Source organism: Pyrenophora tritici-repentis, chromosome 6 (genome assembly GCF_003171515.1).
Source record: "Pyrenophora tritici-repentis strain M4 chromosome 6, whole genome shotgun sequence".
Lineage (NCBI taxonomy): Eukaryota > Fungi > Ascomycota > Dothideomycetes > Pleosporales > Pleosporaceae > Pyrenophora > Pyrenophora tritici-repentis.
The window spans coordinates 243,245-270,704 of NC_089395.1; the positions used below are offsets into that span (position 1 = coordinate 243,245).

The 27,460-nt window shown below is 47.6% G+C and overlaps 10 protein-coding genes across 10 annotated transcripts; 4 read left to right on the plus strand and 6 right to left on the minus strand.

The window, feature by feature from the left end:
* Nucleotides 1-41: 41 nt before the first annotated feature.
* On the plus strand, nucleotides 42-5,355 carry PtrM4_113450 (uncharacterized protein; the record flags this gene model as incomplete). The annotated part of the gene is made up of 5 exons (XM_066108082.1): nucleotides 42-138; nucleotides 205-811; nucleotides 868-1,197; nucleotides 1,425-1,688; nucleotides 1,878-5,355. 5 exons carry the CDS (start codon nucleotides 42-44, stop codon nucleotides 5,353-5,355), a joined length of 4,776 nt encoding a protein of 1,591 aa, XP_065961267.1.
* A 413-nt stretch (nucleotides 5,356-5,768) lies between these two features.
* PtrM4_113460 (uncharacterized protein) lies at nucleotides 5,769-8,948 on the minus strand (the record flags this gene model as incomplete). Its single annotated transcript, XM_066108083.1, has 1 exon — nucleotides 5,769-8,948. One exon carries the CDS (start codon nucleotides 8,946-8,948, stop codon nucleotides 5,769-5,771), a length of 3,180 nt encoding a protein of 1,059 aa, XP_065961268.1.
* Nucleotides 8,949-9,013: 65 nt separating this feature from the next.
* Nucleotides 9,014-10,321, minus strand: PtrM4_113470 (UBN2 multi-domain protein; the record flags this gene model as incomplete). Its single annotated transcript, XM_066108084.1, has 1 exon — nucleotides 9,014-10,321. One exon carries the CDS (start codon nucleotides 10,319-10,321, stop codon nucleotides 9,014-9,016), a length of 1,308 nt encoding a protein of 435 aa, XP_065961269.1.
* Nucleotides 10,322-11,495: 1,174 nt separating this feature from the next.
* Nucleotides 11,496-15,935, plus strand: PtrM4_113480 (uncharacterized protein; the record flags this gene model as incomplete). The annotated part of the gene is made up of 4 exons (XM_066108085.1): nucleotides 11,496-11,676; nucleotides 11,776-13,308; nucleotides 13,461-15,808; nucleotides 15,870-15,935. 4 exons carry the CDS (start codon nucleotides 11,496-11,498, stop codon nucleotides 15,933-15,935), a joined length of 4,128 nt encoding a protein of 1,375 aa, XP_065961270.1.
* Nucleotides 15,936-16,727: 792 nt separating this feature from the next.
* On the minus strand, nucleotides 16,728-17,078 carry PtrM4_113490 (HrpB7 domain containing protein; the record flags this gene model as incomplete). Its single annotated transcript, XM_066108086.1, has 1 exon — nucleotides 16,728-17,078. The coding sequence occupies one exon, from the start codon at nucleotides 17,076-17,078 to the stop codon at nucleotides 16,728-16,730; it is 351 nt and encodes a 116-aa protein (XP_065961271.1).
* Nucleotides 17,079-17,545: 467 nt separating this feature from the next.
* Nucleotides 17,546-18,484, plus strand: PtrM4_113500 (uncharacterized protein; the record flags this gene model as incomplete). The annotated part of the gene is made up of 2 exons (XM_066108087.1): nucleotides 17,546-17,576; nucleotides 17,673-18,484. 2 exons carry the CDS (start codon nucleotides 17,546-17,548, stop codon nucleotides 18,482-18,484), a joined length of 843 nt encoding a protein of 280 aa, XP_065961272.1.
* Nucleotides 18,485-19,324: 840 nt separating this feature from the next.
* Nucleotides 19,325-21,715, plus strand: PtrM4_113510 (uncharacterized protein; the record flags this gene model as incomplete). The annotated part of the gene is made up of 1 exon (XM_066108088.1): nucleotides 19,325-21,715. The coding sequence occupies one exon, from the start codon at nucleotides 19,325-19,327 to the stop codon at nucleotides 21,713-21,715; it is 2,391 nt and encodes a 796-aa protein (XP_065961273.1).
* A 497-nt stretch (nucleotides 21,716-22,212) lies between these two features.
* PtrM4_113520 (uncharacterized protein) lies at nucleotides 22,213-22,524 on the minus strand (the record flags this gene model as incomplete). Its single annotated transcript, XM_066108089.1, has 1 exon — nucleotides 22,213-22,524. One exon carries the CDS (start codon nucleotides 22,522-22,524, stop codon nucleotides 22,213-22,215), a length of 312 nt encoding a protein of 103 aa, XP_065961274.1.
* Nucleotides 22,525-22,772: 248 nt separating this feature from the next.
* On the minus strand, nucleotides 22,773-23,453 carry PtrM4_113530 (uncharacterized protein; the record flags this gene model as incomplete). The annotated part of the gene is made up of 1 exon (XM_066108090.1): nucleotides 22,773-23,453. The coding sequence occupies one exon, from the start codon at nucleotides 23,451-23,453 to the stop codon at nucleotides 22,773-22,775; it is 681 nt and encodes a 226-aa protein (XP_065961275.1).
* A 310-nt stretch (nucleotides 23,454-23,763) lies between these two features.
* On the minus strand, nucleotides 23,764-27,437 carry PtrM4_113540 (uncharacterized protein; the record flags this gene model as incomplete). Its single annotated transcript, XM_066108091.1, has 2 exons — nucleotides 23,764-26,423; nucleotides 26,483-27,437. The coding sequence occupies 2 exons, from the start codon at nucleotides 27,435-27,437 to the stop codon at nucleotides 23,764-23,766; spliced, it is 3,615 nt and encodes a 1,204-aa protein (XP_065961276.1).
* Between the last annotated feature and the right edge of the window lie 23 nt (nucleotides 27,438-27,460).

Consider the following 27,460-nt stretch of genomic DNA (forward strand, 5'->3'; position numbering starts at 1 on the left):
TAGGTATCCTTCTAGTGTAAAGTAGCAACAACAGAACAAAAATGCCGCCAGACAGCGACAATATCATAGTGCAGATCCCAGAGGCAAGCGGAAACAGCACTAATACCGCAATCTATCTCGAAAATGATATCCAAATGGGTATAGAAGAGGACCAGACACCAGCGACCCCAACCCAAACTCAACCTAACCCACCCGAACGACTAGTCCCAATCATGAACAAACGACCAGCCCTCTTCTCTCCTGTATACGACAGAACTGGAAGAAATCCATTCCAAAAGAATGACTCTGATAAACCAACCGCAAAAGATCCAGAACAGGCAATCCAATGGGCTAGAAACCTGATCCTCCAAGCCTCTATTATGACCAACTCATATGAAGAGCAAAACAAGCTACTCGAACTACTAGACGTATTTAGAGACTACACGGAAAAAGGGAGAGTTACAAACCAGATCTCGGACAAACTATCTGCCAAGCTCGCCTTCCACTCAGCTACTCTAGCAAACGCTTCAGAAAAAGCAGCAAAGACATTAAAGAAGGCAACAGCCACAGTAGCTGGTCAAAACAACCAAACAGTAGCAGTAGCAACAACGACAACAAACACAAATGCTCCCCAATCATACGCAACAATTGCAGCTCAACCATCAAAGAACGCCACTTGGACGACTGTAGCCCCAAAGAAAAAGCCAACGCCTAAGAAACTAATTACGCACTATCAAATAGTTGCAACACTAGAGGAAACCAAACCATCAACCCGCTCCAAGCACGAAACAAAATCAACGAGGCATTCCAAAAAGCTGGCATTGCAGGACCTGTTATCCAACTAGCAGCTCTTAGTAAGAGAAACAATCTCATACTTACTACTACAAGCGGATACTCTGGAGAATTCCTTCTCCAGCAATCCAACATCTGGATGGATCTCTTTAACATCAAACACGCTCAACCACTAGAATCTTGGACAAAAGTCATAGTCCACAACGTCCCTACAACCTTTGAAGGAGCAGACACGCTAGAAATCCTTCAAACTGAAATCCCTACATACAACAAAGGACTACAAATAGTTGGTAACTCCTACTGGCTTACAAAAGACTGGAAGAACAAGCAAAACAGCTCTATTGTTATTGCTTTTAAAACAGAAGCTGAAGCAAAGAAACTAGGAGCGAGGATCATCATCCTTGGAGAGAGCCTCCGTACTGAAAAGTATAGAAGTATTCCAGCTACTACCCAATGCGACAACTGCCAAGGCTTTGGCCATACAAAGCTTAAATGCCGGAACCAAACAGCATGCCAGCTATGTGCGGGGACCCACCCTACATCGCAGCATAAATGCTCCACCTGCACGACAAGTGGGAAGCCTTGTATCCATACACTCCCAAAATGCTCAAACTGCAAAGAACCTCACTTTGCTAATAGCAGAGACTGTGAAGTCCTCGCAGCTATAACAAACAAGGAGAACCAATATACAACAGAATGTTAGACAGCATTAAGATTCTCCAAGCGAATCTGAATAAGAGTATCCAGGCTACAGAGTCTACTCTTCAACTAGCTGTCGAACTAAGGGTTGATATAATTGCAGTCCAAGAGCCTTGGCTCACACCAACAAGAAACAACGACTACGCTGATACTAGGTCCACTAGCCACGCAGCATACCTCCAAATTCTCCCACAATCCGAACCAAAACTCCGCCTAGAGTGCTATTCTATATCTCTAGAACGCTATTAGCAGAACCCACCTACTAGAAGGTTTTACGTCAGATCCAGACGCTATAGCACTAGTAGTACAGAAAGGAAACCATAAGTTTAATATCTTCAACCTATACAACGAGAGAGGTATAGGAGATATAAAGACTATCCAAGAGTTCTTCTAAACACAAACACAAGACTACCAGAGTCATCTATTCTACTCCTAGACGCAAATGAGCACCACCCGTGGTGGGACCCACTATGCACATCGACGAGCCCAGGAGCACCCCCATTTGTAGAATGGATAGAAAGCCAAAACCTTAGCCTTCTAAACACACCAGGAACGGGCACTTTCTTTAGGCCACACCTATCAAGAGAATCAGTTTTAGACCTATCCCTAGTTACCCCAGACCTAGCTGACAAAGCTATTGACTGGCAAGTCACTACGGAGACTGGATCTGACCACTACGGCCTACTCTTCTCAATTCGATCAGACACCGACCAAGTAGACAATCCAATAAACCAACGCAAGTTTAACACAAAAAAGGCGGATTGGCCACTTTTTCAAAAAACCCTAAACGAGGCTATTCAAAACAACATCACGCTACAGCACATAAGCGAGATAAACGACCCTAGGAAACAAGATTGCAAGAATCTAATTCTAGAAGAGGACCAGGAGCTTCAAAGCAAACTAGAGGAGATAGGGGAAGCAATTACGCAAGTTATCCAACTAGCAGCTGACAAAGCAATCCCAAAAGTCAAACTAGGTCCTAAACCAAAACCCTGGTGGAACCAGGAGCTTACTAAGCTAAGAAGAGAGCTTACTCACTGCCAAAGAGTCTACACACAACAATTGCAACAGTTGTCCATCCAAGAGGCATATCTATTCAAGAAAGACTTCTTAATAGCGCGGAACACCTACGCAAGAGCAATCAAGGATGCCAAGAAGAGACATTGGAATAGCTTTCTAGAACAAGAAACCCCACAGTCTATCTACAAAGCTATGGCATACACAAAGGATCAAAAGGTCGAAAAGATTCCACCTATCCATGGAGAGATACTAGAGAAAACATTCAAAGGAAAGTGCAAGGCCTTTAGAAAAGCACTGTTCCCTCCTCCTCCAACAGCAGAACTACCAAGCTTTCTAAACTATCAAGAGAGCATTTGGGACTGGCCGCAACTATCAATTTCTGAACTAGAACAAGCCTGTTCTAGTAAAGTTAAAAGTAGTACACCAGGGCCTGACGCCATTACTCAAGATATTATAACCGCTACGTTTAAGTTCAACCCAGAGATCCTCTTCATCGCCTACTCAATCTTGTTCAATTACGGATACCACCCTCGGTGCTGGAAAGCAGCTACAGGAGCAATTCTCAAAAAACCATCTAAACTAGACTACTCTCTCCCGAAAGCTTATAGAGTAATTACTCTCTTAAACAGCCTAGGGAAGGTACTAGAGAGAATTATCGCCAAAAGACTAGCTAGTCTAGCAGAAACCACAAACCTCCTACACCCCTCACAAATTGGAGGTAGAAACAAGAAATCTGCAATAGACGCCGCTCTCCTCCTAGTAGACCAGATTCAACACAAAAAACAGCAAGGCCAAATTACTTCCACAGTGTTCGTGGACGTCAAAGGAGCTTTTGACCACGTCATACACAACCGATTTCTAGACCGACTTAAGAAACTTGGACTCCCAATTAGCTTAATTTGCTGGGCGAAATCCTTTCTCTCCAACAGGACCCTAAGACTAGCATTCGATAATAAGATTGAAGAATTTAGCAAGATTAGAGCAGGCATCCCACAAGGCAGCCCAGTATCACCAATCTTCTTCCTTATCTATATCCGAGACCTATTCCCAGCCTTACAAAGCTTTCAACTATCGTATATCGACGACCTATCTCTTACTACCTCATCAACCTCTCTAAAGAAAAACATAAGAGCACTGCAAAAAGAGATAGCTACACTCTTTGCCAAGGGAGAGCAGCTAGACATTATCTTCGACACATCCAAAACAGAGCTAATCCACTTCACCGCTAAGAAGGAGAGGATAGAAAGAGCCCTCATACTCCCAAACAACGACCGGATAGAACACAAAGACACTGTCAAGTGGCTAGGTATCTATCTAGACAACCGACTATCATTCAAATCACATGTGTCTATACGTGTAAGCCAAGCCAGACAAGCTTTCTACAGGCTAGGAAGACTAGCGAACATTGAACTCGGCCTATCAACACACGCTATTAGACAACTATACTTAGCATGTGTAACCAGCGTGTCAGACTACGGAGCACAAATATACTGGCAAAACCAACCCTACGCTACAAAGAAACTACAGTCACTACACAACCTGGCTTGTCGAAAAACACTAGGAGTGTTTAGAACAGCACCAACAGTCCCTACAAGCCTCGAAGCGAGCCTACTACCACCAGCAATTAGGCTTAACTCAACTATCCGGAACTACGCAAGCAGAGCAAACCTGCTAGCCAACACCCATCCAATTGCAAAGGCAATAACTCGGATCCAATCAACTAATCTCCAACGCTCAAAGAAACCAAACCAGCACAGACAGCTACAAACTATTACTAACGCAATTCCTAAAAACAACAAAAGGGACACAGAGCAGACTATCCCATACCGGTTTAGGCCATGGGATACTCTAAACTATACCGTAACAGTCTCTCAAAAATCCAAAGAAGAGGAGGCAAATGCGCACCAAGCCTACATTAAAACAAGGCTAGACAATTACACGACAATATACTCAGACGCCTCGCAAACACAAGAAGGAAAAGGAATAGGAGTTGGGATAGCAGTCTACAACTCAACTCAGCAAGAGATCTACTCAGAAACAGTTAATATCGGACAATACCAGCTAGTCTACAACGGCGAACTAGAAGGGATCACACGAGCATTCGAATACGCAGCAAAGAACGCTACAACCGACCAGGAATTTGAGGTCTACGCAGATAACCAAGCAGCAATCTACAGGCTTAAAAACCTATCAGATAACCCAGGACAGCATTGGCAACTCCGATGTCTAAAAGCGGCAAATACGATCCGACGAAAACAAGCAAACATCCACCTACTCTGGGCACCTGGACACACAGATATAGTTGGAAACGAAAGAGCAGACTACCTAGCAAAAGAAGCAACCAAAGAGGACCCCAGATCAACAACAAAGAGCATTGCCTACCTGGGCACGACAATCAAAAGGATACAACAAACGGAACAACGCCAAGAGTATGAGAAATACAAAGCAAGAGCAACCGCTCTAAACAAAGCTACCTACTCAGCCAAATACCCTCTTAAAATCAGCAAAACCATCCAAATGCCACAGAACACGAAAAGAGTAACCTCTAGCGCCTTCTACTCTCTTAAGCTAGGACACGGATACTTCAACTCCTACCTAAAGAGATTTAAGAAACGAGACTCGAATCGCTGCACCTGCCAAAACATCCAAACGCCAGAACACCTACTACTGTACTGTCATCTATACAAAGACCATCGAAAAACGCTCCTACAAACAATCAAACATCGCCCAGTCACACTACCACTACTACTCCACACTAGTATAGGTATAGAAGCAACCCTAGCTTTTATCACTAGCACCAGAATAGGAACAAGAAAATGGTACCTAGGACAGCCAACAGAAGACCTACAGAGAGACACTGTATAAAACTAAAACCACAACCCTCTCCTTTGCCACAAGAGCCCGCTGCTACATCTCTTTCTACTTATCAAACTGCTCTTTAGCACCTGGCAACAAACAGATACAAGCTATCTTTTGTAGAAAAGCCAAAAACCATATTAGCGAACCATACCAGAAAACCATGTAAATTAGAAAAACTGTTAGAACAAGGTCTCCTCTGGTGGTATGACTACCATAGGCGACCGAGTAGAGGTACGAAAGGTAACCCTGTATTGGATTGAACTTCACTAAGAGCTATTGTTCTATCTACTTGTTGTTATGATGATCTTAGGACGTACATGACAGATCATCATTCCGCGTCGGTCCTTCTGCTCGGGCTTACTCCACGAACCTCACCTCGCCGACCTGGACTGAACCTAACATATTCTTAACACTCCCCCTCAGGGCAGGTCCGGTCCAAGGACAACTCCTAATTGGTTCTTGAATCTCTCGAATGCGACTCGCTGCAATGGCTTTGTCATTCCATCAGCCACCATGTCTGCAGTTGGAACGTAGGCCACATCGAGTTTGCCTTGTTCTGCTAGGTCTCGGATAAAATGATAACAGACGTCGATGTGCTTTGATCTTTCGTGAAGGTGAGGGTTCTTTGTAAGTGCAATGGCACCCTGGTTGTCTCCTAGCATCTGGACCTTGTTGGTGTCTTTTCCAATGTACTTTGGGAACCCAAGATCTCTAAACATTTGAGCAATCCACTGGCCTTGCTTGCAGCATGTTGATAGTGCGATGTATTCAGATTCGCAGCTTGACGTTGCAACAGACCGTTGCTTCTTGCTAGACCATGATATTGGACCTCCGTAGAACATTGCAGTGCTCCCTGAAACGCTCTTTCGGTCTACCATGTCGCTTGCCCAGTCAGCATCAGAGTAGATGACAAATTGCGAGTGTACTCCCCCTGGTCCGTAGCGTAGCTTCAATGTCACTGTCGACCTTAGATATCGTAGCAGGTTCTTCAACGCATGGCCATGGTGTTCTGCTGGATCGCTCATGTATTGGCTTAGCTTTCCGAGGGTGAATGCAATGTCTGGACGTGTAAGAACCATAGCAAACATAAGGCTCCCTATCACTTGCTGGTATTCAGTGATGTCGATTCGGGTGTCGTTGTCAGTGGCTGGCCTAAATGAAGTGTAATCTGCAGATGGAATCTTCTTGTCTCTGTGTTGTTTGCTAGACATTCCAAACTTGTCAAGTACTGCGTGTAGGTACTGCTCTTGATCGAGGTAGATTGTGCGGCGCTTTCTGTCTCGCGTAACTCGTACTCCAAGGATCTTATGAATCTCCCCCAGGTTCTTGGTGTTGAATCTTCCAGAAAGCTTCTCGTAGAACCAATCAATTTGAGCTCGATCTTTTGCAGCAGCAGCAATGTCATCAACGTAGACGAGGATACGGAGTTGTTTTTCTTTGTGGATAAACATGCACGGGTCTGCGAGGCTTTGTACGAATCCCCATGCCAGAAGTTCTTTCTTTATCAACAAGTTCCAGTCGCGAGCAGCCTGTTTGAGTCCGTATAAGCTGCGGAGAACTCTAAGGACGTATCCTTTTTTGACTTCTACTCCTTGGGGTTGCTTAAGAAAGATCTCTTCCTTCAAGTGCGACTCTGTGAATGCATTCTTAATGTCAAAGTGGAAACATTCCAGGTTTTCCGCTGCGACAGTGGCCATAAACAGACGTAAGGTGTCCATGCGGACTGTCGGGGCAAAAGTCTCGTTGTAGTCTGTTCCGTGTGCTTGCGTAAAACCTCTTGCCACAAGGCGTGCCTTAAACCTCTCAACAGTCCCGTCGAGATTCGTTTTGACTGTAAAAACCCACTTTGAATCAACCATGTTCGCGTCTTTTGGCTTTGGAACTTCCTCCCAGGTTCGATTCTCTATTAACGCGATTATCTCTTCAAGTATTGCTGCTTTCCATTGCTTTCCATACTTTGGGTCGTTGATAGCTTGCTCGTGTGTCTGGGGGATCTGGATTCCTGCGATCTCGGTTGCTGCGAAAGCCTTCTCAGATAGTCGTGTTTGCTCTTCTGTAAGGCCAACTTGGGCTAGCATAGCTTTAACGATCTTGCTAAATCTCTCGTCCTCAACAATCTCTTCGTTAGACCTCTTCCGTTTGGCTTGTCTAGTGAAGTATCGTGGAATCTCCTTTTCTCGTACAGACTGGGTACACGGTTCTTCGGGCCCCTCTTCGTTCACAAGATTAGGAACCCGCTCATCAGATGGTGCAGTAGGAGGAATAGTAGTTAGCCTCCTTGGTCTTCCTCTGTGACGCTTCACTGGTTCATGAGTTAGCTCTGCCGAAGATGGTTCCATTAGGTTCTCGGAAACTGGTTCTATTGGTTCTGCAGGAGATGGTTCCATTGGTTCGGTAGGAGATGGTTCCATTGGTTCTGCAGGAGATGGTTCCATTCGTTCGGTAGGAGTTGGTTCCATTCGTTCGGCAGGAGATAATTCTAGATCCTTCCTAGGTCTTCCTCTTGGTTTTCGGTCTGGCATCGTATTCTGCGTTCCTTGTGGTCCAGCTGGTATGTTTCGCAGTCGTAGTTCAACTTTCCCTCCAGGGGTGTATTCGTCCACTGACAATCGGCTTGTCCTTGAGGTGTATCCAAGCTCTGGCGAATAGAACTTGAACTGCTTATTTGTTGTCTCAGAATATCCCATAAATACTCCAATTCTGCCACGGTCCACGAGCTTGTCATGTCGTTGGTCTGCTGGAATCGTTTTAGGGTTGATGTACGAATAGCATTTGCTCCCCCATACACGGATGTGGTCAATGGATGGTTTCGTTCCTGTGAATGCCTCTTCAGGACTGACTTGCTTTCCATTGATCATAGGTCCTGTGTTTGTACGGTTGCGTAGGTATGCGTCTGCTTCGACAGCTTCATCCCAAAACTCAATTGGTAAACCAGCGTCTTTCAACATTGCTCTCATATCAGCTTCAGCAGTTTGGATGTTTCGCTCGGCTGGTCCATTCTGGTGTGAGGAAGCAATTGTTGTAGGCTGAATTTCCACGCCTTGTGTAACTCTCCATTCCTCAGCTTGCTGTAGAAGTTCTGGTGCATTGTCGGTTCCAGCAGCTTTGACTTTCTCGCCAGTTTGATGTTCTACAAAGGTCTTCCAGATTCGGAGTTCCCGTTGTGCGTCTCCCTTTTTCTTCAGCGGGATAACCCAGTTTTTCCGCGTGTAGCTATCAATAATTTGGAGGAACCACCTGTTTCCTCGTAGAGATGTTGGAAAGGGTCCAGCAATGTCAAACTGTACTAAGGCTAGCTTCGTGGCCTTGTGCTCTCTTAGCTGCTTAGGGATGCTGTTCTTCATCTTTGTCAGGGAACACACTTCGCAGATTTCAATCTTCTCTGGAACTTGAATCTTCTTCTGGAGAGTTGTAACTTCGTGGAGTTTGGCAATCTTTGTAGGTCCTAGGTGTGCGAAACGTCTGTGATACAGCAGGTATCTCTCCTTTTCATTAACCTTAAGCTCGCTCTTAACTGGTGTATGGGGTTCCGTGCCTAGGAATGCTGTCTCGTGGTATCCATCGGCAATGTGTGACACTACGTAGAGGCCGTCGTCCATAGTTGCTTTAATAATGATCTCCTTTCCTAGTTTGAAGCATAGTACGTGTGAATTGAAACGACCCTTCAGGCCTGCTGCGCAAATTCTTCTCCCTGATAACAAATTGACTCCAAGGTTAGGTACAAGCAGTACTTCTGACAACCATGTCGACGATCCGTCTTTACACACCACTTGAGCTTCTCCTTTCCAGTCTGCATATAATTCTCCCCTCCAACCCGAACTAGTCTTCGCTTGATCTTGATCATTCGTCTAAACAATGAGGGTTGGTCAGACATGTGGGAGGAGGCGCCAGTGTCGGCAGCCCAAGTAGATGGAGAGGCCTTACCGACAATGTCTTTTGAGAGACGGCATGTCTCAATTTCCTCGGGTTCAGAGTCTGAGGTCTCGGATAATTCATCTGACTCTGAATTGACTTCTTCGGCTCCATATGCTTTGCCAGTCTTTTTGTGAGAATTCCTTTGCTTGAGTGTCTTAATAGGCGGCTTAGATGATTTCTTAGCGTCGTATTCCTTAAGGAGCTTTCGAGCTCTCTCACGTCTTGGACAGTCTCGTACGCCATGGGCTCCGTCACAAAGGAAGCATTGGACCATAAACTTAGTACCAGATTCGGAGTCAGACGATAGTGGTGAGCTCTTGTGATTTCGGCGCTTGTAAGGCGGAACATACTTCTCCGTCTTCCGGAATGCTGGGAGAGCTTTTTCGTCGGCGTCTTGCTGGTCTCGAACCTCCTTCTCTTCCAGAAACTTAAGTTTCTGTTCAACCGTAAGGTTAAGTTGGGCGTTTAAGGTGTCAATCGTAGTCTTAAATTCTTTCGGGAGTGATCTAATAAGAACGAGTAGTAGTGCAGAGTCCTTGTAAGCTCCGTTGGTGTCAGCGTCTGCTGCTACGAGTTTGCGTCGGTATTCCTTTAGCTTTTCCCATGATCCAACAATTGTGTTCCCAGGATTGAATGTGAACGTTTGAATTCTGGTCATGTAAATGTTGGCGGTTGTGGCGTCAGTTTGGGTGTACTTCTTTTGTAGGTAGGCCCAGAACTGGAAGGCAGTGTCGTATTCGTCAATAAGGGCTTGGTCATCTTCAGTAAGCGACCGAAACAAGAGATCGATTGCAGTGGCTTCATCTTCTAGGTACTTGTCTCTTTTTTCAATGTTGACGCGGATCTTAGTATGCTTGTCTGCTTCAGCAATTTCCAACTCTTCCATAGCCTCCGTTAGTTCACCGGCTATTGCTATTTGGCAGTGCTGTACCAGGTTTTTCTCGCAGACATAGAAGACTTTCTTCCCCTTAAGCTTGACCTTGTTTCGGCGGAACCAAGTATCGTGGTTTTCAGCTGTAAGTTGGGGAATCTTCCATTCTTCCTTCTCTACAGCCATCTTGTGTGTTTTGAGTTGGTGAGACTATTATGCGAGCAAGGTACGTGGTATGATGCTAAGAGTGTAGGTGATGCGGGCGATGCGGGCGATACAGGCGATGCGGGCGATCCGGGCGATCCGGGTGATATTCTGCGGGCGGTGCAGTCGTTATCGGTTCTCGGGTGTAGAGACGGTGTATTTAAGTGTGATTGCGTGTTAACCGCGTTGTACACGACTTCTTTTCTTTTCTGATTCCTTCTTGAATCTAAGTCCTTCGTGACTTGGGTGGATGTTTTGATTCCTTCTTGAATCTGAGTCCTTCGTGACTCGGGTAGGTGTTTGAAAACAATAACGTTGGGTTAGGCAACCGGGCTCATAACCTGTTAGAACAAGGTCTCCTCTGGTGGTATGACTACCATAGGCGACCGAGTAGAGGTACGAAAGGTAACCCTGTATTGGATTGAACTTCACTAAGAGCTATTGTTCTATCTACTTGTTGTTATGATGATCTTAGGACGTACATGACAGATCATCATTCCGCGTCGGTCCTTCTGCTCGGGCTTACTCCACGAACCTCACCTCGCCGACCTGGACTGAACCTAACATATTCTTAACAAAAACCAAGATAGAACGGCCTTCGGCCAAAGTCCTACATAGTCTCTGACTGAAAAAGGACTCTAATGGAATAATAATAATAATAATAATAATACATCCTTCAAAGACAAGTGTTACGAACCTAAGGAGAGGACACAGTGCAAGATATGAAGGGCAGAAGGATGGAGACCTTGTCGGAATCCCTTCTCAGACAAAGGCGTACAAAGGTGTACAAGGACCAATGACGTAAGCCTGCCCCGCATCCCACAAAGCTTGGCGGAACGCCACCATGGGACATGTCACGTGTGTCCCAAGGAATCCCACGATGTACCACGATGTCCCACGCATGGGACAGTGTAGGACAACGTAGGACGTATAGGACATAGGACATTCGTTAGTATATAACAATAGGCAATGAGCCCTTACGGTTCATTGTGTTCAACTTCGAAATCTAAGGATTAGTACTTGATTCTCAACTCCCCGTATATTACATCGATCTACCAATCGTGCTATACACCCTCGTGTCCATCGCATCACTCTATCCCCGAGAACCAACCCAAGATCATCTTCGGACGACCTTCACACTTTGAACACCCTCAAGATGAGTGACACCCCGATGAACACACCTAACGAAACTTCGTCAAGCCGCACCAAGGTGGCCAGACCCGATCTATTTCACGGCGATCGACACAAGCTCGAAGACTGGATTCTCCAGTTCGATCTCTTCTTCAGGTTTGAAGATGAGAAGGTCGACCCTACTGATCGTGGACTGCTCATGGCAAGTTACATGCGAGGAACTGCCGCCACCTGGATCAAGCCTTACCTCAACAAATACATGGACGACAACGATGACGACGACGATATTGAACGAATGTTTGAAGACCATCCAACCTTCAAAGACAAGCTTAGACAGCAATTCGGAGTCATCAACGAAGAATCTAAGGCAGATCGTGCAATCCAACAGCTCAAACAAACCCAATCAGTCGCCGACTACGCCAGTATCTTCCAGGGACATGCCCTGAAGACCGACTGGGACGACAAAGCATTAAGGGTTATGTACAGACAAGGACTTAAGGAAAGAGTCAAAGAAGAGCTTATGCGAAGCGGCGTCGCAATCAACAACCTACAGGATCTTATCCGAGAATCAATTCGTATCGACAATGCACTCTACGAATTGCAGCAGGAAATCCGACCGGTTAGAGCCAACCAGTCAGTGCAACGCACAAAGGGACGATTCTTCAAGAAGAAACCAGGATATCGGACGACACCCGGAGGTATTGTACCCTCCGCCGGTAACAACTGGCACGACCCTGATGCAATGCAACTGGACAACATCAACAAAGGCAAGAGTTTCGGAAGGAATGACAAGAAGAAGCCATATAACAAAAAGGAGATCACTTGTTATAATTGTGACAAGAAAGGTCACATGGCTAGGGACTGCCACAGCAAGAACAAGGTGGTTAGACAACTCAACGTTATCCACAAAGCAGTACCCACTGAGCAACACGAGACATGGAATGTCATATCTAAGCCAACCATCGAAATCAACACGCAGGAAAGCGTTTTAGGATTAGATAACCTCGCACTCGTGGAATCAGACTCAGAAGAAGAACAGCCCACTTCGGAGTACGACATGCTCGAAGATGAGTCCAAGGACTTAGAGGCTACGGAAATCGACCAGACCAAATTCGGCAAGATGGCCATGTTTGAAGGAATCAACAGGCCACCCACACCTTATATACAGGAAGAAGAGTTCTACAAGCTCGCAAGACAAATCAACCAGCTACTACGACACCTCAACAAGGCTAAAATCGAGTACGCCTGCGAGGAACCCAACATTATGGCTGCTATGCGACAGGACTTCTACCGATTGTCACTAGAAGTACAACAAAATAAGGAAAACATTTCAACCGAAATATTGGAGTTCCTACCAACAACATGGGAACTAAGCTGGATCGAAGACGCAATTCGATCATGGGAAGAACCAACGTTGCCAATCTCGGAAGAAGAGAAGCAGGAGATCTACGACGAACTCTGCCAGACCAGGAACGATTGGAAGACCTTCCAACACGGCCACAAGAGAAAGGCCAAGGACATCAGTAGATCAAAGAAATACGACTACTGGATGAACCCTAGGAACCCAGAACATGAGAAGTTATCATGGGTTACATGCATTCACGACCATTGCAGAGTACACTACTCGGATAAGTCCGGATCAGGATGGTTCCCGGAAGAAACCAAACGATCGTACCGCTGCAAGTGGCAATTCTTCGACTGCAAAAACGACCTATGCCCAATACATTTATGGGACAAAAGGGAAAAGACATACTTCCCAGGTCACGACAACCCCGAAGAAATTGATCAGATGCAAACAGTATGGCTAAAAGAATACGATGAAGGAGACGCTTGGGAATGTCAACAACCCAACTGGCAAACATGCCTTAGCAAAGAATGCGACCTTCATGCGATAGCCAAAGGATTCCATGGATTTGGAAATCAGGCTTTTTTAGGCCAGCACCCGGCCCAGAGCGGCCCGGCAAGGAGATTAACTCAGTAAACTCCTTAGACCTCATCAAGCTTCAGGTGAAGCTTGAAGGGAGGTGGATGAAGGCATTAGTAGACTCGGGATCACAAGCCAACTACGTTTCAGCGCACGCAGCATCTTCAGCCGGACTGAAGCCACTACGGAAACAAGAAGCTTACCCACTACACGTAGCCAACGGAGAGCCAATGCCAGGTGAACAAGAAATCACCCATGAGGTCAGACAAGTGACGCTCAACATCCAAGGACACCAAGAGAAGATAGACCTAGATGTCTTCGGACTAGCTACCCACGACATCATATTAGGACTTCCATGGTTACGAGAACACAACCCACGGATCGACTGGAAGTCGAAGACGTTCTCATTCGAGTGCTGTGGAACGGACGCAACCACAAGCCAGCCTACGCATTGTCAGAGTACGATGGTAGATGAGAGGAAACTGAATAACATCGCAAAGAAAAAGCGAGCCTCGACAAAGGACGGCCTTAAGAAACAAGGGTCCGACTCAGCAGACGCCGGAACGGAGCCACCGGGTCGACAGACTAGAGTTTTGGAGAAACGCGCAACTCCTAAGATCCCCGCAGAATACAAAGAATTCGAACATCTATTCCGGGAAGTGGCAGATGAACAAGCATTGCCAAAGCACCAACCCTGGGACCACAAGATTGTCTTACAGGAAGGAAAGAAACCGACTTTCGGCCCAATATACGGACTATCGGAAAAAGAATTGAGCACGTTACGCGACTACATCAAGACAAGCCTAGCAAAGAAATATATCCGACCATCGAAGTCACCAGCAGGATATCCAATCATGTTTGTCCCGAAAAAAGACGGAAAACTACGACTATGTGTAGATTATCGCAAGCTCAACGACATCACAATCAAGAATCGATACCCCTTACCGAACATTACAGAATTACGGGATCGATTATCTCGCGCAAAGATCTTTACAGCATTAGATCTTCGAGATGGATACCACCTGATTCGCATAGCGAAAGGTGAGGAATGGAAAACGGCGTTCCGATCAAGATACGGACACTACGAATACACAGTTATGCCGTTTGGGCTCACGAACGCCCCAGCAACATTCCAAGAACTCATCAACAACGTGTTGAGAGCACATCTAGACATCTTTGTCATAGCTTATCTAGACGACATTCTCGTCTACTCCGAGACTTTAGAGGACCATGTTGAACATGTCAAGACAGTACTAAGGGCCCTTGAGCAGTTCAACCTCCGACTCAAACCAGAGAAGTGTGAATTTCACAAGACTAAGGTCAACTTCTTAGGCTATGTAGTAGGAGCGGACGGAGTACAAATGAGCGAAGAAAAAATTCAGGTTATCAAGGATTGGCCAACACCGACAACAGTTGTACAGATACAGTCCTTCTTAGGATTCTTGAACTTCAACCGACAGTTCATCAAGGACTTCTCAAACATCGCCATCCCTTTGACAAAACTCACAAGAAAGGACGTACCCTTTAAGTGGAGCAAGGAAGCAGAGAACGCATTCCAAACGCTTAAGAAAGCAAGCATAGAACCACCATGCTTTCGAATATTCCAAGCAGGACACCCATTACGCTTTGAGACCGACGCATCGGATCTCGCGCTAGGCGGATGCGCAAGCCAATTGCACGAAGGCAAATGGCACCCCATCGCCTACTACTCTCGCAAATTCTCAGGACCAGAAGAACGATACGACGTTCACGACAAGGAGCTACTAGCTATTGTTGCATGCTTACAACACTGGAGAGTATACGCAGAAAGCTGCTCGGAACTTACGATATACACAGATCACAAAAATCTAGTGAACTTTACGACCACCAAAGTACTCAACCGCAGACAAGTAAGATGGTCAGAACTACTCGGACAATACAAGTTCAAGATTGTGTACACACCAGGAAAAGAGAACGGCAGAGCAGACGCTCTCAGCCGAAGACCAGATATCGCAGGCACCAAGGAAGTCATCGACACCGCGATACTTAAGGTTAACAAGGACGGATCGCTAGGACCAGCAAAGACACTGAACGCTATCCTCCACATCGGAAACAATGTACCGGAAGAACTGCAAGAAGCAATTATTCAACAACACCACGACGACCCTGTACACGGTCACCCGGGCATTACCAGAACAATGGAACTCATCAGACGCAACTACGAGTTCCCAGGAATGAAGGAAAAGGTTACCTTATTCATCGCAAAATGTGCAGAATGTCAGAAGAACAAACACGACACACACGCACCTTACGGCGAGATGCAAGCATTAGAGCTACCCACAGAACCTTGGGCAGACATCTCTATGGACTTTGTCACAGGTTTACCAGTCTCAAGAGACCCAGCGACAAACATAGGATACAACGCAATACTCGTTGTAATCGATCGATTCACCAAGCAAGCAGAGTACATCCCGTTTAGAAACGATTTCACGGCAGTACATCTGGCTCACATCATCAACGATCGAATCATCAGACATCACGGCATCCCAAAGTCAATTATAAGCGACAGAGACAAGCTCTTCACTTCAAACTTTTGGACGACACTTTTGGCCGCGATCGGTACAAAACGCAAGCTATCAACAGCGTTTCATCCGCAGACAGACGGACAGACAGAAAGAACGAACAGAACCATGAAAGCATATCTCAGGATATACGTCAATTATCAGCAAACCAACTGGGTTTCGCTTCTGCCTATGGCACAAATGGCATACAATAACAAGCTTTCAGAGTCTACAGGACAAACTCCGTTCTATGCAAACCACGGGAGACACCCAAATCTCTTTACACGCACACTTCCAAGCCAGAAAACGGAAGCAGCTATCGCCACAGCCGAGGAGCTGAAGGCAGTACATGAGTTGCTACAGAGCAAACTCGAGACAGCACAACGACAAAGCATTTCATATGTCAACAAGAAACGAAAAATGGCACCTCAGCTAAAGAGGGGGGATAAAGTTTATCTACGTACGAAGAATCTTCGCACGAAACGACCAAGCAAAGGACTCGACAACGTCAAAGTCGGACCATTTTTGATTCTCAATCGGAAAGGACCAGTTACGTACACACTCGACCTTCCACCAGACGCTAAAATACATCCCAGGTTCCATGTAAGCCTCTTAGAACCAGCACACCCAGATACGCCATTACAGAAAACCTTCCACTACGAAACGGAAGAAGAAAACGAATTTGAAGTCGAGAACATTGTCACACACAGAGTTGTGGACAACGGCACAGAATACCTAGTCAAATGGTTAGGATACCCAGACAGCGAGAACACTTGGGAACCGGACACAAACCTTACGAACTGCCGCCAGCTACTTGCGCAGTACCACCGTAATCAAGACCGGCGAACTCGGAATCATCCCCAGAGAAAGTAGGCATGAAGACGCCCCAATCCAATGCCAAAGTACCAGGCATAAGACCGTCTTCCAGATGCGCTACCTCTCGATTCAACGCCTCGACCGCTTCCAACGCCTCGATATCCTCAACAAACTTTCCCGACTCATCAACCCATTCTTGCTCACGACGCTTTAACTGCTTACGCTGCTTGCGAAGACGATCCTTCTTCGCACGCGCAGCCATCAAAGCATCCAATGCCGCAGACTCTGCAGCATCCGCTTCGGCCTCTTGTTGTTCAAGACGCGCCATCTCCTTGTCCAACTTTTCAAAGTTCGGGACAGGAACTTCCACAGGAACGCACGACTTCACACCGTTGCGATAACAATTTCCACATTCTTTCTTTAACGACGACATCCGACACTCGAGCCCCCGCTTCGCACAATATTGACAAGACACCATCGCGATTGTACCGACTAGGTTGATTCGGTCACCAAGGGTATGACGATGGGCGGTACTTCTGGAAACCATGACACGTCAGCTCATGAGGACATGAGATTAGGAGAGGGAGGATAGTGTTACGAACCTAAGGAGAGGACACAGTGCAAGATATGAAGGGCAGAAGGATGGAGACCTTGTCGGAATCCCTTCTCAGACAAAGGCGTACAAAGGTGTACAAGGACCAATGACGTAAGCCTGCCCCGCATCCCACAAAGCTTGGCGGAACGCCACCATGGGACATGTCACGTGTGTCCCAAGGAATCCCACGATGTACCACGATGTCCCACGCATGGGACAGTGTAGGACAACGTAGGACGTATAGGACATAGGACATTCGTTAGTATATAACAATAGGCAATGAGCCCTTACGGTTCATTGTGTTCAACTTCGAAATCTAAGGATTAGTACTTGATTCTCAACTCCCCGTATATTACATCGATCTACCAATCGTGCTATACACCCTCGTGTCCATCGCATCACTCTATCCCCGAGAACCAACCCAAGATCATCTTCGGACGACCTTCACAACAAGTTACAAGGAGGAATTCGAAAAGCGCTTGCTACAGATCTACGATCTCCGAATACTTGGCGAATTAAGTTGGTTCCTTGGGATTCGTGTGATACGCGATCGACCTTCGAAGAGCATTTGGTTAATTCAAGACTCCTTTATTAACAAGGTTGCAAGCAAGTTCAACCTAACAAGCGACAAGGGATACCCCGATTTTCCGATAAAGGAGAACGTACTACCACCGTCAACGGAAGAACCAAACTCTAAGCGCACGAAAATCTATCAACAACTAGTTGGATCACTAGCTTACATTGCCACGTTTACACGACCTGATGTCGCACGAGCGCACTCAGTACTGGCCCGACATCTTGCAAACCCTGGCCAAAAGCATTTATACGCAGCAATCCATTGCTGGCGTTATCTTATTGGCAAGAGAAATCTGGCGCTCAAGGCCTCAGGAACTCAAAATGAGAAAGACCTGTTCGTAATCCCCGTAGAGAACGCGGACAAGTATACAGACACGGTTGAACCAATATTTTATGGCGCATCTGATGCTGCCTATGCGGACGAACCTGACACGAGAAGAAGCTCTGAAGGATACTTGTTCAAGCTATACGGCCTGTCTGTTGACTGGAAGGCTGCTATCCAGAAGCACAGTCCGCAACAATCAATTAAGTGGGTCCTAGAAGGTTCAGATTGGATTGATTGATTACCGCTTTAAGCCTAGTAGTTACCTATAGGAGTTTAAGCCCTACCTAGATAGGTAAGTGGGTCTAGGAGAGTGACCGGATTGAATTGATTGTTGCGGAGTCTACCTGCCAGTCATGGGCATTGATCCCATCAGACCTCATCCAATCCGGCGCTGCAGGCAGCTTGTTGTTACGACTTCGGGCGTACGCGTCTTCAGTTTCAATCTTCTGAATATGGTAGTTGGCGTACCCATTAACCGCTAATTGCAACTCAACAGCGCGCTCAAAACACGAAACGTAAGAGTTCCAGCGAGTAACAACTGGCTTGACGGGCTCCTTGATTTTGTGCTGTTCTGTTGGCGCGTTGACAGGCTGGTCCCTAATAGCGAGCTTCTGATACTTCTCAAAAAGAGCGTACTGTTGTGGTGTTTTGATGTAGTTGATAACCGCGAGAAGCACTCCTAATGGTCAGACTTTCCAAAAAGCAAGTTGACTTGGATTACTTGCTTGACTTGCTTGGTTTAAACCAAGCAAGCAAGTCAAGTAAGAGCTGGGCAGCTAAGCAAGCAAGTCAAGTCAAGATACTTTGCTTGCTTGGCTTACTTGGTTTACTTGGTTGTTTTAGCGTTACTGTGATGAGGGTGCTAAAACTGCTGTACGGTAGATGTCGCGATGGTTTTGAAGTGTTGCAGTTGCCTCGGTTGAGTCCCAAACAGGCTAAGCGGCTATCAAATAACGTTAGCCTTAGTCTAGCGCATTGCTCCAATCTCGACGTACGCCTGTCTAGAAGCCTATCGCAATGCAGTATCCCCTATAGCAACGCGTTTTCCAGTGATTTATACTGCCCTGATACCCCCAATATGGCCAAACGTCGCCTACCACAAACTTCTGCTCGGAGCAAACGTACGAAAGTAGCCGCTGCCACCAACAACGTCGCCTCAACTCCTGAGGCTTCACCTGAGCCTGCATCTAAGCCTGCATCTAAGCCTAGACCTCAGCGTCGATCACCTCGCAAAACCCTAGCTGCCGCAAGCCAGGCTAACGCCTCGCCGCCAATACCTACCTTCGAGTTGCAGTTCTTAGAGTCGCAGGCGGAGGCTGAGATTGTCGCGCCCACCGAGGGCAGCCGAGCTGGCACGGTGGCTACAACTGAGGCTGGAGAGGGTGGTCAGGATGAGACAAACAGCGCACTAGTTGAGAACTTTGACGGCATTGACTGGGCACGTTTACCTGATTTTATCAAGCCATTGGCGCGTTCTAAGCGCCCAAAAAGTTGGATCTTTCAGTATGGCTACCGCGTTGTTGAGCGCCATGCTACATCTCGAATCTGGTTTGTGTGCAAGTACTGCCATGTACACAAAACTATCGACGCTGGCCGTGGTGGTTTGTTTAACATTACTCAGGCTACAACCTCAGCAGCCACCCATCTCAGCCAACCAAAGCCTGGCCACAACCTTACGAAAGATGGCCCAAAGTTAGCGCAGAGAGCTCGAGGCCAGCTGTCGTTGCGGCAAGCTTTTGACGCTGGTTTAGACGTACAACAAAACACTGCTAACGCGTTTGGAAACTTCGACGTAGAGGGCTTTCGAACAGCCACTGTCATGTGGCTTGTTAACCGAAACCACCCGCTCAGCGAACTTACGACGCCTGATTTTAGAGAGATGATGAGATTTGCCAACCCAGAGGCAGAGGCAGCGTTGTGGGTAAGTAATACCAGCGTTTCTACCTTTGTGATGAGGTTGTTCCGGTCTATACGACCGCAAGTTATCGACACCCTGTCAGGCTCAGTAAGCAAAATACACGTAAGCTTTGATGGCTGGACAACAAAGGGTGGTAAACGTGGCTTCTTTGGAGTAGTCGCTCACTTTGCCGACGCAGCTGGAATAATACGAGACTTACCAATCGATCTGCCTGAGCTCGCTGGCGCCCACACCGGTGAGGCTATTGCCAAAGCTATCTCGACGACGCTCTCAGCATACGGAATAACAAGCGACCGATTAGGCTATTTTGTACTCGACAACGCTACCAACAACGACACTGCGATCGCCGCGCTCGCGCGCGAGTACGAATTTGAGTCCGCTCACCGGCGCCTCCGCTGCAGTTGTCACACGCTTAACCTCATCGGCCAGGCTATTATATTTGGCACCAACAAAGACGCCTACGGCAACACTCAAGAGCAGTACAATACCGAGGAGCAGTATATGCGAGAGTGGCGGAAAGATGGCCCTATTGGAGTGCTAGTTGACGTCATCAACTATATCAAAACGCCGCAACAGTACGAGCTTTTTCGTGGCTACCAGCGCCTTGCCAACAACAACCTGCCTGCTGAAGGGCGTCTCAAAGTACTCGAGCCAGTCAAGCCTGTCGTCACTCGCTGGAACTCATACTATGCTGCTTTTGAGCGCGCTACCAAGCTTCAAGCCGCGTATAACTTGTACGCTGAGCATCATATCAATAGGGTTATCCTTGAAGATGCGCACGCTGCGCAGCGGAATAATAAGCGGCCCGACGCCCCAAACTGGATGAGATCAACTGGGCTCCGAGCTGCTGACTGGGCGGTGATTGCAGAGTACCAGGACTGCTTAGAGCCGCTCAAGTACGCCACAAAACGCCTCGAGGGACGCTCTAAGGATGGCAAATACGGCGCAATCTATGAGGTTATACCCGTTTTTGAGTACGTACTCAGCAAGCTTGAGGCCCGGGCGCGCCCGTTCGAGCACGTCGACTTCAACGCTCATGCCGAGGCTCCAGAGGATCACCTCAACGTCAACCTCCGCGCCGCGTGGAGCAAAGCCAACGACTACTACAACAAGCTCGACGACTCGCCCGCTTACTACGCCGCTGTTTGCCTACACCCGTACTACAAGAACTACTGCGATGTGGCGTGGGCAGACAAAGCTGATTGGCTTACTAGTGCCAACGCGTCGTTCCAACAGCTTTGGGCGGCATACAAACCTCAACGAGCACGCCAGCGGTATACAACTGCGCCGAGTAGCAACAACATAGACGAGGCAATTATTGCTATACTTAGCCGCAACAATGACCGAGAGGCTCCACTTGACGAGTTTGAGCGCTGGAAAACACAAGAGCCGCAGTGGACGCAGGAGCAGTACAACGCAGATGGAAATCCTGTCCAATACTGGATACAACTACTGCCGAAATACCCGCATTTAGCGCAGTTTGCAATCGATATCATGACTATCCCAGCATCAAGCAGCGACTGTGAGCCACAGTCCGCAACAATCAATTAAGTGGGTCCTAGAAGGTTCAGATTGGATTGATTGATTACCGCTTTAAGCCTAGTAGTTACCTATAGGAGTTTAAGCCCTACCTAGATAGGTAAGTGGGTCTAGGAGAGTGACCGGATTGAATTGATTGTTGCGGAGTCTACTGTGAGCGCCTCTTCAGTGAGCTTGGCGACCTTCTTGAACCTAAACGACGTGCTCTGGGCAGTGAGCTACTCGCAGCTCTTCAATTAGTAAGGTCATGGGTGCGAGCTGGTTATAAACCGTACAACTGTAGCGAGGCTAAGCTTTCAGATGAGCAGCTTGTAGGAGATTACAACATACTAGAGTGGAACACTGAGTTTTGGTAATTTGTATGTAGCTTAATCTCTTTGTAGTAGTCAAGTAATCCAAGTACTTGCAAGTAATACAAGCAAGTCAAGCAAGTAAAAAAATCACCCCAAGCAAGTCAAGTAAAGCCTATGTTTGAACCAAGCAAGTCAAGTTTAGAGCGGTGACTTGCTTTACTTGCTTGTTGGAAAGTCTGCTAATGGTCCATCGCCTCGCCAAGTAGCCATGTTCTCAGCTTCGTTCACGCGCTCAGTCTCCTCGTTGTCGTAGGACTCTTTCTCCTCACCCCAGAGTAGCATCTGGCCAATGAGATTAAGCGTATGAGGACCGCAGCGAAGGCGACGCTCGGTAGCGCTGAAGCCCATCTGCAAGGCGAGAGTGTTGATCGTGGTGTTGTTGTTATGTGCGTTGTCGAGGACGAAGTAACCGAGCTTGCCCACAGTGATTTCGAACTGCTTGAATATTGCCATCACGACCTCAGCCATGGCCTCGCCGGTGTGGGCACCTGTCAGTTGTGGGAGCGCAATAGGCAAGTTGATGAAGGTGGAGAAACGTGCGTGAACTTGTTGTATTGGAGCTACGGGAGAAGAGAGAATATCTATGGTGCGCGCACGGAGCAGCTGACTAATCAGTGCCTGGCCAATCAGAGCACGGGAAGCCTGATTCACCGTGAATACTAGTGAAGGCTCTCACCGCGTCTCGACACACCCCCACAGGACCTGATAGTCCTGCTCTATCCACCTTTGTTGTAGTCCTTTGTTTCGATAGTTGGAGTCGTAAGGCCTAGCTGTTGTAGATACCTGCTGTGGGCTTGTCGTTCAAGAGGTTTCGTGAGGCCGTCAGCAGCCATCTCATGAGTTCGTACATGCTCTACGTAGAGGTTGCCGTCGCGGACTTGATCCTTGATGTAATGGTAGTAGATATCGACGTGCTTTGTACGCTCGTGATGACCCTCTGAGTGTAGTAGCTGTATAGATGGAGCGTTGTCTCCGTAGATAAGGATAGGATGGGTATCTGTACCGTTGTAACCGAGCTGGTGTAGCAGACGGTACAGCCAGGTAGCCTCCTTAGCGGCGTAGGTAAGAGCAACGTACTCAGCTTCAGTTGTTGAGGTTGTAACTAGCTTTTGCTTGACTGACTTGTGACAGATAGTACCTCCAGCAAGTTTGAACAAGTATCCGGAGGTTGATTTGCGGTCCTCGCCGTCAGCAAATGAGGCGTCGCTGTAGCCATGTAGGTGTAGCGTAGGATTAGTGTTGTTCTTGTTGTCATCGTATGATGTCGCATACATGGTGATAGGCATGCGTGCGTGTGGAGATGTAGCTCGATAGCTCATTACAAGAGATTTGAAGGTCTTGAGATAGTCGATGATCTGGATTGCGTACTCGTAGTGTTGTTGAGTTGGATTGCTCATAGCGCGGGCGAGATAGGCGACGTGGAAGGATATATCAGCTCGCAGTTGGGTTGCTGGATACAGCAGCTTGCCAATAACCTTTTGGTAGTTCTGAATTTGTTGTTGAGTTGCAAGATCAGTTGGAGATCGCAGCTTCAACTTGAGTACTGAGGTATCAAGCGGCGTGTAGCGAGGGAGCGCGTGTTGACGACTATACTCCTCTACAAGCTTGTCGACATACAGACTCCGCAACAATCAATCGATTGACATGATTGATTCCTATATAGGTTAAAGAATTACTTCATTAGGCAGCCTTTAACCTAGATAGGAATCAATCATGCCGATCCGATTGATTGTTGCGGAGTCTGTCGACATATGACTCCATTGAGATCTCGATGAGTCGGGATGGTCGTGAGCGTCGAATCCGGAGACCTAGGTAGTGAGAGATTGGTCCTAGATCTCGACACTTGTACTTCTTGTATACAGCCTCTTTGATCTCCTTCATGCGTTGCTTCGTAGCTGTGATGAAGATGATATCATCAACATACGCAAGGATAAGACTGCCGTCTAGGTGTTTGAAGACACATGGATCTGACTCTAAAGGATCGAAGCCGATACCCTTAAGATAGCTCGATAGCTCATTGTACCAGAGGCGTGGTGAGCGGCGCAGGCCGTACAAAGCTTTGATAAGCTTGGCTTTGCGTCCGTCTGGTAGGCGGACATAGACTACTTCGTCTTTGTCTAGTTTACCGTTGAGAAAGGCGGTAACAACGTCTGCTTGCTCGCATTCTAAGTCTTTGGTTGCGACAAGGGCGAGAAGGACTTTTAGTGTAGTTGCGCGAGCTACTGCAGCGTAGGTTTCGCGCCAGAAGTCGGTCTCCTGCCTATTGCCACAGACAACCAGTCGAGCCTTGAAGCGCTCGAGTTGTCCATCGTCCTTGACTTTGTATTTGTATACCCACTTAGTAGGCAGGGCGTATACGCCAGGAGGGATCGTGGTTGTGGTCTCCCATGTGCCATTCTGGTCGAGTGATACGAGCTCTTCATCTTCAGCAGCGATCCATTGCTTGCTGTATGGATGAAGGCGTGCTGCCTTGCGTGTGGCAGGCTCAGGCGGTAAGTCTGTTGTTGTTGCCTCTGTAATTGCCGTAGCAAAGCAACGAGAGACTGCCGCGTATCGGTTGGGCGGTCGAGTGATGCGACGACGTCCATCGAGTATGTTACGGGCATCAAATGATGCACTGATCTCGTCGTGACGTGGAGCATTTTGGGATGTATCCCGACGCTGAGGTGTTGCTCGAGCATTAGCAACCTCGGTAAGACTATTGTAGTTGTCAATGTCCGCGTCAAAGTCAAAGGTAGACTGCGCTTCAGTCTCTAGTCCGTCAAATACATAACCACTACCTTGCTCCGGGAGAGAGACTTCATGGTGTGGAAATGAAGAGGGATCTGGTGCTGGCGGTGGATCTTGGATATAGAAGCATTGATCCGGTTCGGTTGTAGCTGTGTCTTCTTGGACTACAGCTTTGACGTCGTGTTTAGGCCAAGCAACACTGCTCGTACGGTGTATGGACTGTGTGACTGGATCCCACATAAGGTAGATCCGTGATCCTTCTCGACCGACGAAGTACATCTTGACCGATCGTGGTTCAAACTTGGCGCTCTGAACTCGTCGCTGTACTGGTTGATGGACGTACCCAGCTTCTCCGAAGGTGCGGAAGGAGCATAGATTAGGCACAGGGTTTGCAACCTTCATGTGCTCAAATAGCAGCTGTCTTGGTGTCTTACTGTCTGGTACAGCAGAGCTGACGCTATGGTTAAGGACGTCGATGGAGTACTGGGCTGCGTATGGCCAGTATGTCTTAGATATGTGAGGCGCTGCCAAAATCATTGTGCGCGCTCGGACCTCCACTACGTAGTTGCTGGCTTCAGCGACTCCATTCTGGTGGGGTGTATAGGCGGTGGAAGGCTCAGAGATAATGCCTTTGTCCTTGAAGTAACGCCTAGTCGTCTGGTTAAGGAACATATTGTCGTTGTCCATGTGAACGATCGACACTCGAACGTGGTGTTGAGTTTCCATCTTGTCCAGGTGTTGTATAAGCTTAGATGTGATTGCTGCTTTGCAGTCTGTGAAATCAATCCAGCGGTATCGTGAGTAGTCGTCGGTGTACAGTATCCAGTAGCGCTCACCGTTGACACCTTCGGGCGTCACTGGTCCAACAATATCGATATGAATACGATGGAGGAACGTCGTTGAGCGGGCTGGAGACCGTCGTGAGATCTGTTTCTTCGATTTGGATAACATGCAGGCCTCGCATGAGAATGCCTGTGTTGTAGTGAGACGTAGGCCGGTGGTGTTAGCGACAAGAAGCTTAAGAGCTTTAGGGTCGGCATGGCCAAACAGCTCATGGAGCTCTTGGAGAGTAATCTCGCGATAGGGAGCGAGTACACCTGTTGGGTTGGTGGTCGCGGCGGTTGCAAAGGCAAACGCGCGAGCTGCCTCAAGCTCTGTGTTGGCGAGGAGGAGCGTAGGGATCTTGTCGACCTCAGGTGTGAAGGCGATCTCTTGTTGTGATGGCATGAGGTACAGCTTGCTGTCCCAGCCGTGGTAATAGAGATTTTTCGCTCGTAGTTTAGAGTGGGAGAGGACTGATACAAACATGTCCGGAGCGTATAGCACGTTAGTGAAGGAGACCTTGTTGAGTACACCTTCTGACGTGACGACAGTGATCTGAATGGTACCTACCTGCTTAGCAGTAATAGGTCCGGCTCCAGTATTAATTGTAGCAGGAGCAGTGTCGTGTAGAATTTGGAACTTGCTGCGATCATTGCAGATGTGATCGCTGCTTCCAGTATCGATAATGAATCGTTGTTTGAAGTTAGAGGTCTCCTTGGTGAGACTCTGTACCTTCTCTGACAAATGAACCGTTGTAAAGGCAAAGCCTTCAGCATTAATAGCTGCGGCGTTGGTGCTAGTAGGCTGTTGTTTGCCTTGTTGTTGAGCTTGGCGCTGACGCCAGGCTTCAGTGGCGAGGTGAGGAAAGGTGTACCAGCAGTTATCACCTCCTCCAGTATGGTTGCAGTCGCAGTGCTTGCAGTATGGGGAGGTATTTGTAGGTCTCTGAGTCGCACCCTCAGAACCTCTACCTCGTCCGCGCTGGGCTCGCCCATTGCCTCGATTGCCGCGGCCACGGGTGGCGCTTCTGTTGGCGTCGTTGTTATCACTAAGAGGCTGACTGCGGTTGTTGTCACCCCAGAAGCTCGGATAGACGTGTTAATGGTCTTGATTGGGTCGTCGCGGCGGGCCTCGTCAATAAGCTCGCTACACATGCGATCGACGTTCAGAGTAACGTTGCGGCGCAGATCAGCGCGGCGATCGCGTCCGTAGTCCGGGTAGGCGTTGTTGATAGCAAGAATGAACTGATACACTCGAGCTTTGTTAGATAGCTTACAGTCTGCGATGACGTCAAGCTTTGCAAGTCCTGTTTTAAACTTGTCGGTGAAGTTGGCTGTAGAGGGGCAGTCTTGAGCTCTCAGCTTGAAGAAATCTGCCCAGATAGTACACTCTTCAGTGACGCCTTGTTCACGATAACGAGCTGTAATAGCTTCGTACTTCTGCCTCACTGTGGGCAGGTTCATGACGTTGTCCCATACTGATCTTGGTACTGTATTGAGTATAGCCAAGGTGAGAGACGATTCTCGGGAGTTGTAAATACGATAGAGCTCATAGTCTTTGTCGTACTGTGTAGTAACTTCTTTGTTGTGGGCTCGTACGCGTTGCTGAGCGTCAAGCAGAAGTTGTGGCGTGTTGAATGCCGATGACGTAGTTGTCGGTTCAGTTTGATAGTGAGGTGTTTCTGGGTATGTGACCATGTAGCTGCCGTCGAGTAGACCTCCGATAGAGTGAATATTTGCGTACAGCTTCAATGCTGCTTCCCAGTGGTAAGCGTTGCTACCATCTGCTTGTAGCTTTGGGATCGCGTCCATCGCTGTGGATGGCGCCATCGTGACTTTATCGTCGTCGTCGT